Source organism: Eublepharis macularius, chromosome 8, assembly GCF_028583425.1.
Source record: "Eublepharis macularius isolate TG4126 chromosome 8, MPM_Emac_v1.0, whole genome shotgun sequence".
In the NCBI taxonomy this organism is placed as follows: Eukaryota; Metazoa; Chordata; class Lepidosauria; order Squamata; family Eublepharidae; genus Eublepharis; species Eublepharis macularius.
Window position 1 is genome coordinate 100,748,460 of NC_072797.1, and position 11,175 is coordinate 100,759,634.

At 40.8% G+C, this 11,175-nt stretch overlaps 1 protein-coding gene across 1 annotated transcript; it reads right to left on the minus strand.

Moving 5' to 3' along the window:
- Positions 1 to 628: 628 nt before the first annotated feature.
- Positions 629 to 11,175, minus strand: FXN (frataxin). Its single transcript, XM_054986985.1, has 5 exons — positions 10,998 to 11,175; positions 8,872 to 8,969; positions 7,493 to 7,613; positions 4,033 to 4,130; positions 629 to 941 (listed from the first exon to the last, which is right to left on the minus strand). The coding sequence occupies exons 1-5, from the start codon at positions 11,145 to 11,147 to the stop codon at positions 788 to 790; spliced, it is 621 nt and encodes a 206-aa protein (XP_054842960.1). The 5' UTR covers positions 11,148 to 11,175; the 3' UTR covers positions 629 to 787.

Below are 11,175 nucleotides of genomic sequence, written 5' to 3' on the forward strand. Positions count from 1 at the left end.
GCAGTTCAGCGTTTATCCAGCAAGTCTATGTTCTTCTTAACATAATGAGGACTCATTAATACATATACTGGCCAAACTCAGTTCAAAAGCCAAGGACCCCAAATGACTGTGACAGACACTGAAAAAATCTTGGTTGGGGTAGTGCTCTACAGGAGTGGGTGGAGTACAACCCACGGAGGTGGGTTGCACATAGTAGTGCCCCACAGGGGTGGGAACGTGATATAGTAGTCTTACCACCTGGGCTTACCAATAATATGAAATTCTTCTATTCACATAGCTGCTGCTACTGCCACCAGGCGGTTGCAGAGCTGACATCAGGCTCACTGGGCTGACTCTCATGACAAACCCAACGGAAACATCAGATGCAGCAAAGGCTGCCATCTTGTGGAAATGCTTTTTAATGAGCTCCAACTGGGCTAAGTGGCATCTGAATATCCTTGACTTAAAGCATTCTTGGTTAAGTTTCTACAGTCAACCATAAATGGGAATTCTGTTGGGTTCTATTAGAGAAAAGCTCTCTAGCCATGCAATAAAAAATATAGCATAATAAGATAGCAACCTCCAATATCTATCTTAAGGGATTTGGAGGGAACAAGACAAAAGGGATGAATAAATAACCACACCAATGTTAAGCTACAGAAGAAATATTATTTTCAGTTCTTGTACAACAAAAGTGACTTTTAAAAGCAAATAGTATTTGGAATTCCAACTCAAATGAACATGTCGAAAGTTGAGGGAAAAAAGAGGAAGAAAGGGAAAGATCCCATGGATCAAAGTCTTTGAGTCATCAAGTATGTTTTCTTCCAGCAAATGCTAAAGTTGATAAGTCCAATTTAGTTTTTAATGCAGCTGAAAGTTCCTTTGCCAGTAGTTCATGAAGGGACACTCCATCATGGGAATATACCCAGTTTTCCCCAGTCCAGTCGTAACGCTTGGGGCCACTGTGAAATCACAAACAAGAAGAGAATGAGAATAAGATTAAAATTCAAAATGTGATGACAAAATGTCTAAGCTGAAAACTGATACTGGACCTCCTGAAACTGCTGAAAGGCAGTTATGCTAGGCAACCAGAGCATAGAGTAGAAGACAAGAAGCCTGGAAAAATCTCAATTCTGTGGTCAGACTTCTTAATTCCTTAACCCTCATGAACAAAACAGATCCCTCACATCATCATGACTGTATTCTTTAATTTAATTTATTGTATTTATATTCCGCCCTCCCCGCTTTCGCAGGCTCATTATTTGTACATTATTTAGCAGAAAGAGAAGGTAAGTGAATGTTTCTGCAGTAATTTATGAAAAGGACTGACTTTTGCATCTTTCCTACGGGGAGATGACAAGCTCCACTTGCAGAGATGACAACACGAGTCTCCTCATGTAAGAGAGGCATGACACACGCACCCCTCCCTCACTGCATGTTACAGCAGAAGTACCCAACGTGGACATGTGACTCACTCACACTTCGTTTTGCTTTTTGTAATATCTACAGTAACTCTAAATTGGGTGCCTACAAAAAAAAGTTGGGAAGCATTGATCTCAGGAAAACATGAAAAGAGATTGGAGGATGGTGCCTTAGCCTGAATAAATCAAGATTTAAACTTATTTCACATGTAGGTTTTGCCCCTACATAGTATGGTTCAGATTTAACCAACCATGGTCAGCGGGCTGAGGGGATTTTTAGTTCACATGCTGCCTCTTTGTCTGCTCCACACATGTAGTTTTTATTACAACTAAACCACAAAGCACAGTTTACTCCCTTATCTATAAACTGGTATTCAAAACCAGAATTACCAGAATCCAAGTTTGTAAGAAAGGTAGCAAATCTGGACTGTGAAAGTCTGACAAGACTTTCAGGGGATTGTGTGAACCCAAGAAGCTTGCTGCTCATTCACGTGCCAATGAACCATGGCTTTTCATTATGTCTGAACAATGCAATTTTCTTTCAGCCATTCTAGGGCAAGAGCCATTTACAGTTAGCTTGTATAATTTACCTAACATGTACCTAGTTTACAGAACACCCCATGTTTGACCGTTCCTCAGAAGTAAAAACTGTTCTGTGAATCACTTTCAGTGAACAATTTTAATCACTCTATTATAAAAAGCTAATTTAAATCCTATCTCCACAAAGGGAAAAAACAAAGATATCCCCCCCCAAATGTTTCTCTGAATTATTGTTTATGGGCACAGAGATTCTTCTTGTTCGGGATTGTTGCAGAACACTTGGAATATATGTACTGCTAACCATAAAAATAAATCCAGTGATTTCAGTGGGAATATGAGATGTAACATTAAATTTCTTTACCATTTCCTTTTCATTTTTCAGTTCTGGAAAGCCTGAGCAGACCCGCTGGCTGAGACTGTTTTAAAACTAGTTAGAAAATAGGGGTGAGCACAGAAATGTTAATTGGGTTGCTTTCATTTTGTTTTATTCTTCAGTAGTGTTACATGTTCCTTTATTATACCCATCTGGATTTTTTGTTCATTTCTATTTGTTCATTTCTATTGCTTTTTATGGGAAGCACATTTCTAATTTTTTTTTTTGCTTCAACTCACTTGCCACTCCCCAAATATTTGTATGTGACAAATTTGTTCCTCAGACTAATGCCTCTTGTCAGCATGCCCACTTGAACATATGTACTAGCAATGCTAGATCTTCTGGAACAGCCATCCAAGAGTATCAGGAAGGCACTCACTTTGTTGACATTCAGAAATCATGTACAGTGGAATTGTTCTGGAGGTCGTTTACAGTAGATGACTGGCATTTTCTGCAATTCTAGGTGATTTAATGATTGTATAGTTTTCACTACTGTTTTAACATGCCTTGATTACATTTACCAGAGAAATTAAGGCTAAAAATGTTTTAAACCAGAGGTCTCCAACAGGGAGCTTACTGGCTGCTGCAAAGTAGCTCATGCAGCCCCTAGAAGGCCCAGGGAAAGACCGTGAAGAAATCTGCTCTAGCCCTTTCCTTTTTGAAAAAAGCTTTTATTTCATAGGATTTTCTCTGTTCTGCCACACCAATAGCTTCCTTTCTAGTGCCCTTCCTAGTCTATGTTCTGTTTCTAGGACAGTGTAAAACTTGACAATATGCCAAGAAGGAATGGCAGGGTGTTTTTCAATACTCAGAAGCAGCTCTTATTAAAGAAAAGAGTTTGTACCTCTCAACCAAGACTTTCCTCTGTCAAATATCAGGCAGACAAAGGATGCACATTTTATCAGCAATTATAATTCTTACTAGCATACAAAGAAATAAATTGAAGTGAGTTCTCTCTCATACCTTAAGATTCTAAAACAAGAATCATGTGAGCATAGGTTTATTTTTTTAAAATAGCATTTAATCATCCATCTCATTTTCATCAACAGGAAGGTCCCATCTGTGTTTGGTGTTCAACCACCAAGTTATACAAGACTATATTCACTTATTTATTTATTTAATTGATTAATTAATTTTACTTTTAACCTGCCCTCCCCGCAAGCGGGCTCAGGGCGGGGTACAACATGGATTAAAATACATCTTAAAATCAATTATAAAATCTTTGCACTCTGCAGGCAGGATAGCACTGTGGCAGGAGAAATTTGACCCTTGCCTTTGCTTTGTCCTTCAAGGTACTCAGCCTGAATTAGCCTCTAATGTTCTCTCGTACTATTGAATGGGAATAGAATATTCTGAGCACTGGGCTGTCTGTTCCTGTAACCTTTGAGATTAAAATGCTTCTATTTTCAACAAACTCAAAGCTGATCTAGGAATATTATCATAACAGGAAAGTCATACCGATAGTTCAGAGGAGCACACAGAGTGATAGGAGGGCTTAAAAGATTTTACCAGCATAATTCATTTCATGATGTTGTTACACAGTTAAAGCTAAGTAAATGTCAGCTTGGCCACTGTGTGGATGGGAGACGACCTGCAAGCCCCACCCTAAGCTTCCCCAATGGTCATCATAAGGGAAAAAAATATGTAAAATGGAGCTAGAATGCCATTCAATTCAAGTCTGAATTTGCAGACTGCCCTCGCCAACAAATCTCTACGTACCTGGTTGGAGAGGACAGCCATATCTGTTTGTTCGGGGTCTGTTTGTTGATCACATAAGTTCCCATGTTTCCACCCAATTTAACTGTTAGCACTCCAGTCTAGAAACAAAAAACAAACACAACTTTCCTAGTTTGAAGCACAATTCTATTATGTAGGAAAGAACTTAAATATAAAGCTGGGTTTTCTAGTGGTATAAGCAAATTATCAAGTAAAAAGTTCCTTTGAAGTCATACTGCTGGAGCCCAGTGTATTAAAGTATATCTGCAGCCAAAATGAGGTTTCAAGAATAGGACTGTAGGCACAACTTGTACATTTTCTTTTATGCACATGACACTGCTTATTGTAAAAAAATATCATAAAATAAAAATAGATTAACCTTTTGTTTTCATACTGAATTCTGACTATTTATACACAGCCTATTTATTTAACTCAACCGTCTGCTTTTCTCACTGAGACTCAAGGAGGATTACATAATTTTAATTTAAGTAATTTTAATTTAAGTAAGACATGCCATGCCATAAACAATGCAAAATCTGGATTACAAAAATTAGAAAACAATGCTGAAGAGTCACAATTACAGTAAAGAAACCATGTGCACATCTGAATGGCAGCATATTCATAATTTCCCATGTTAATGTTGTACCTTGCCCTGAGCCCACTTGTGGGGATGGCGGGTTAAAAATATAATAAATAAATAAAGTAGATTATTTGAACATAAATTTGATGTGTACTATTTGCTTCCAGCCATGACTCAGAGTCAGGAATCATCTAGGAGGGCTGTCTAATTCCATTATGTCACGAAGAGCTCAATAGTTGATTACTATACTTTACAGGTAATCCACAGAAGGGCTTCAGAGAACCTCCTCACACCACCCAGACCCAACTCAAACATCATATGAAACTAAGTCCCATTTAGGGTTGCCAGCTTCCAGGTGGTGGCTGGAGATCTTCTGGAATTACAACTGATCTCCAGGCCACAGAGATTCATTCCCCTGGAGAAAATGGCTGCCTTGGAGGGTGGACTCTATGGTATTATACTCTATTGAGGCTCCTCCCCTCCCCAAACTCCACTATTTCCAGGCTCCACCCCCCAAATCTCCAGAAATTTCCCAACCTGGACTTGGCAACCCTAGTCCCATTACTTCTTGGACTACATGAGCCCCCAAGATAACCATGCCACAACACTGATCCAAAGGTGGAAACCAGTGCTAGATATATTTTAGATCCAGAGGAGTTAACCGTGTTAGTAGTTGCAAAATAGTAAAAAGTCCAGTAGCACCTTTAAGACTAACCAACTTTATTGAAGCATAGCTTTTGAGAACCACAGCTCTCTTTGTCAGATAAGAGGTATATTTTAATGACCCTTACTTGTGCAATCTATACTTCAAAGAAAAATGCAGATGATTTCCAAAGATGTGTCTTAAATTTAGTTCTTTAGTTCTCTGATGAAGTGCCCAGTTATTAAATTTTATCTTTAGTTAAGAGCTGTCTGAATTTGCTTATGTAAGTTTATTTCTTGTAAAATATGTGTCACAGGACAGTTTGTAGCTGGTCTGGGCCTTCCAGGTCTCTCTCTTTTCTGCTGTGCTCCAGTCAGACTGTACCCATCAATATTGATGCAGATATGTCTCAGTTCCAATTTATGAAGAATGCTACATACCCTGAACTGAAATCTTGGCAAAGAGAGTGTGTGACATAGCTTGAGGCTAGTGGGTGGAGCCTCTGGCCCCCCCCCCGCCCGATTAATATGTCCCCAAAATATACTATGTGCCCTATAGACAGCTGGCCCTTCTCTTAGAAATATTTTGACTGAGTGCAGCTCTGATGGGGGGAAACGCAGCTTGTAACAATCAGAGATACTCCAGACACGGGCTGCATGCTAGGTGGGAATTAAACATCACACAAACGCGGCTTTTTCAGCAAGTTAATACATTTCTTTGCTCATCCTCTGTTCCTTATCACACAAAAACGAATTCTAGTTGCCCAAGACATTTGAATACAGGTGTTTCTCAACCCTGTTTTAGAATCCTGGATTGTGGTGAGGCAAACTCCAATTTGCCCAGTTACATGCAACTGGGTATCATCATAAGCAACTGAAACGTATTTGTTTAGAGATTCCTATGTGCCCTCTCCACAGAAACTGCTCCAAATGGCTTAACTAGAATTTGTTTTGATGCAAGAAGAAAGGGGGTGGGGTGTTGACAAACAAGCCGTGCTCATGCCCCTCATATTTGAACTTAGGAGGGCATCTAAATGCAATTGAGGAACACGCATATTATCCTTATAGAATATTATGTGGTTAAACTACAAAACAGTAAACTACTTTCGCTGCTTCTGCATTATATCACAGGAAAGGCAACACAGCAGCGTGTGCCTCTCATCAGCTGCACCACACTTGTGTTTTTGTAGCAGTCACACTCTCTGCTCTTCTTTGATTTTTACCACCTTGTGGCCTTGCTATGCAACTAACCTTTTGCTCAGAGCAGTATTATCACACTGAGAGTAGTATGTGTTATTCATGGCAGGATTAAGGAATGAAGGCTGAAAGCAGGTCTAGAGCTAGATGAAGCTTCAAAACATTAATGGAAAAATCAGTGCTTCTCTAATCAACAGGAATTTCTTATGACCATCTCAATTAGCTTGGGTATCTATGTCTACTATATTATCTATGACGTTTTAGTATTAGAAATCTAAGTACAGCTAATTTTTAAGACCTCTTGCTTTAACAAATGTTGAGAGTAGCTAAGGGGGGGAATGGGAGCCTACAGGATCCTAGAAGAAGATATTTTGTTATAGTTATTTACTAATGCTAAACACCAGGCCACGTACAGACAAAAGGGAACTTCCTGCATGACTGTGAAGGTGGTGGAAAGTAGCATCAAGTCATAGCCAACTTATGCCAACCACTGCTAGGGTTTTCAAGGCTAAGGGAACCCTCAGGTATGCAGAAAGGCAATTGTTTCCACTTCGCTCCATTCGGCAATACAAGGGCAAAGCATAAGACAGAAGCCCTCACTTTGCCCAGCAATCATTAGGCCGAAGGGAAATTGCTTATTTCTTGTGAGCCTTTAAACAATTTGAAGTGGGGGAGAGGAGTTAGAGAAAGCAAATATGTACTACCAAGAGTGCATTCCTCAACCCCAAGTGTGACCCCTCTCTAGGATTCTTCTTCACACAGTATGGGGATCTGCCCCTAAACTTTCCTTTGCAAGGATGAAAAGCACTCCCTCTGATCTTAATGAACAGGTTTAATCTGTGAAGGGGGCAGACCCTCTAAGACTAAAAAATCCTGACGCAAAAAGGAATTTGTGTTGAAGACACTTAGGAGTCAATTTGATCATCCTAATTTCACTCTGACGAAAGGGAAGATAAAAATCTATACACTATGGCATGTACTGAACAGTGCCTGTGACTTAACAATAACAAGTAGCAGCATCTGTAAAGATTAAGCAAAATTTACCCCAAAGGAGACATCATAATCTTCAGGAATAAAATGCTTGTCAGCCAGATCATCAAAGAAATCCATTAATGACTCCAGTGTTTCTTCAGCAAGTTTTTCATAGGTAGTTTCATCTAATGAACTATAAGTAACATGCAAAGGTAATAAATTAAGATCCATTCAGAGAGTGTCCTTCTATAACAAAGCTGTAAGACCAGCGCAAGACAGTAATTATAAATTGTAAGTGCAGAGATAAACCAGCCAAACAAAAGATGTTTGTTGCAGTCAAATGTGGGAAATATTTCAGATGTTTCAGTAACTAAGCCACACAGCTCAGTCATCCCACCACACTCAGTTAAGCAACTTTAATTCATCAATGTTAGCTGGTTACCTGATTACAAAAATCTTAATCTGGTAAATTTTGGTTATTAATAGCTTAAATTTATTATTTATGTAGATTTAATCTGCATATGAATAAAATACTTTAGAAGAAAAACACTTTTTAAAAATAATGTATGAACATGTCATATAAGACACATCTTATGCTGTGTAAGAGCATTCTTTTTCTACAATGTCATGCTGTCATAAGTACTTGAATTAAAAGTAATTAACAGGTTTTTTTTAAAGTCATCTATTTCCCAGTGAATCAAGGGTATGTTTTAACCAATCAAATCATTTTTCTAATTGATCAATGTAACCAATCAATTTACAAAAATGAAATGAAACAGATTTAAACACAAGGATAAAATGCCCCCAAGCAACAAATTATGTTATTTCCAGAAACAATTTTCCTAGGCAAGCTTGCTACCTTACCTACATGGGGAGCTAAGAGGATGTGAAATCCCCATTGTCTGAGACTTAGCATTGAAGAAAATCTCACCACATTCCAAGAGGCAATAGAAAGAGCTTTTACAATAATTTTGGGTAAGCTCACTGCATGCTGTATAATTTTAATATAAATGTCAGGCACATTAAAACACTCAATTGTTCTATTATTCATTTAAATCACTTAGCAATTTAATAACTAGGATCCTATCCAACAGCCACTATCAGGTTTTGGATGGCAAAATGCAGTGCTCAATGAAAACGCCAGGCGCTAACTTTTTGTCTTCTATAAAGATTTATGTTTCCTCCAAGTTAACGGATATATAAATGGCTGATTTTATATACAACTTACCTCTTGTCATTCAGTGTCCCTACATTTCTTAAACATATCAGCTGAAGACTCTTGGTTTTGATCCTAATAACTAGGATCCTATCCAACAGCCACTATCAGGTTTTGGATGGCAAAATGCAGTGCTCAATGAAAACGCCAGGCGCTAACTTTTTGTCTTCTATAAAGATTTATGTTTCCTCCAAGTTAACGGATATATAAATGGCTGATTTTATATACAACTTACCTCTTGTCATTGAGTGTCCCTACATTTCTTAAACATATCAGCTGAAGGCTCTTGGTTTTGATCATCAAAACATGGTCTACAGAATGATGATGAGAATCCTACAAACAGGTAAAAAAATGAAATGATGAAACAGCTTCTGGCTTGTGAAAGCTTATGGCACAATACATTTGCTGGTCACACAACATTTGGCTTAAAGGAAAGGTTATGTCCAACAGAAGGCCAGATTAAAGGGCTATCGAGAAAGCCAGACTGGTCTGCTGGTGCCAGATCAGGATCCGAAAGGCCTAGCTTTGAACCCCCACTCTGCAGTGGACGAGTGCTGGTGTTCTGGGGCCCATCACGGGGCCCTGGGATGTTAGTTCCTGTGAGAAGAAAACAGAGGAGGGGAAGGGTGGTATAAGCTGCTTTGGACTACATTGGGGAAACGATGGCTGCTTCCACACACGTTGGATAATCCACTTTCAATACTCTTTAGTGAACATTTGAAACTGATTTTCCATGTGTGGAACAAAAAATCCACTTCTAAAGGATTGTGAAAGTGCATTGAAAGTGGATTATCCAACGTGTGTGGAAGCAGCCAAACAGCGTATAAATAGCTACACTGAATAAATACCTAAGTCCTTCACAAATTGCAGTAAGCCCTTTGGTTGCTATTATTATTATTTTAATATTTTAAAAATTATTATTTTAAAAAACTCTCTCTTCTCTACTCCCAGAAAAAACCCTAAATTTGACTTGGAACTGACTTCTCATTGAAAGTGTTTCCAAATCTACCTCTAGCTTTGTTAATGTAAAAACTACCTTCCTGAGCTACTTCAGTATCCTTCTAAGCCCACCCTTTCTAGTTACATAAACTGTTACATTGATTTGAAGCACTCATCCATATGGAGATGTGGTAAAGTGACCTGGGTTCAAATATGCATTGAACTGTGAAGCTTACTGAAAAATCTTGACCCAGCCAATCACACTCTCAGTATAACTTGATATGTAGGGAAAGGTCCATGGAGATGTGTGCGCGCGCGTGCCCGCAAGGGGGGATAAGTTATAAAATAAGTCATAAAACTGGGAATTCTAGAGCTCCCAAGTGTTTTTACCTTTTAAATAACAGGTGCACTCACCCCTTCTCCCATTTGGTTCAGGACCACAGTGCAGAGAAAGGGAACTGGCTGGCTTGCATATTGGAAGAAGACTAAATTATGTGCTTACATAAGTATCTTAGTGCATAATTTTTACTGAAATGTATTTGATTGGATTTTAATTAACTACAGAGATAATTACTATCGTTACATTCCAGAAATGTTCCTAGAAGGCTGCGATTCTGTTTATTCTGTTTAAGCCACCAGGTATGTCATTCTCCCCCCAACCTAGGGATGAATGAGTGCTGCACGAAATGTCATTATGCAAGTAGCACACACCTAAGAATAACGTGCAGTTCTCTCACAGCCCGCCTCGCACCCAAGCAGGAACGCTCATAGAAGCCGCGGGGAGCGCGGCGAACTCCAGCCCGCCCTCCCGCCCGGGGACCTAGTATTTGGCGGACCATTCTCTCTGCCCTCCCCTTTCCCAGTTCAGACACTGCACGGATGGATGCAGGTGCGTTAACTAACACTTCCATGCGCTCTTCATTCCACAGAACCGCACAACTCTCCCGAGCTATGGCACATACTTAACACTGTAGGGATTCTGTTGGCCAGCCGGCAACGTCCCAGCAGGGGGAGGCCATAAGCGCACAAGGAAGGCCGCCGCGGCGCAGAGCGAACGCGATAGAAGGCGGGCGACTCCCGCGCCGCCCTCGCCTAAGGGAAGCGCAAGCCTTTGCAAAGAGAGAAGGAGCCCCCCCCCCCCCACCGCCAACGACGAGAAGAGTCCCCTTTCCACAGGCAGCCCCAGAGATAACCTCGCCGACAGAGGGGCGGGAGCGCGCTTCAGACCCCTCTAGCCTGGCGCAGAGAGGCCGAAAAAACTCTTCACCGCTCCGCTTACTCTGCCCTTCCAGAGATGCAACTCCCTGCCGCGTCCCGAGGCACGTTCCTAGGCAGCGCGGGCCCCCCTCCCCCTCCCCCTCCCCCTCCCAATGAACGCCCTTCAGCCGGCCACTCTCTTCCATGCTCAACCTGATCTCTCACCGGCTGCCTGTGAAGGAACGAGGAAGCCGCCGCCGCCGCCCTCCTCAGGGGCCGCACTGCCTCCTTCCGCCACTCGGGGCCCTGGTTCACCCTGCGGGCTACAGCTTGCGCAGCAGCGGAGAAAACGCAGGCCGTGCCGGGCCTCCACATGCTACACACCAAGGCCCGCAGGAAGGCC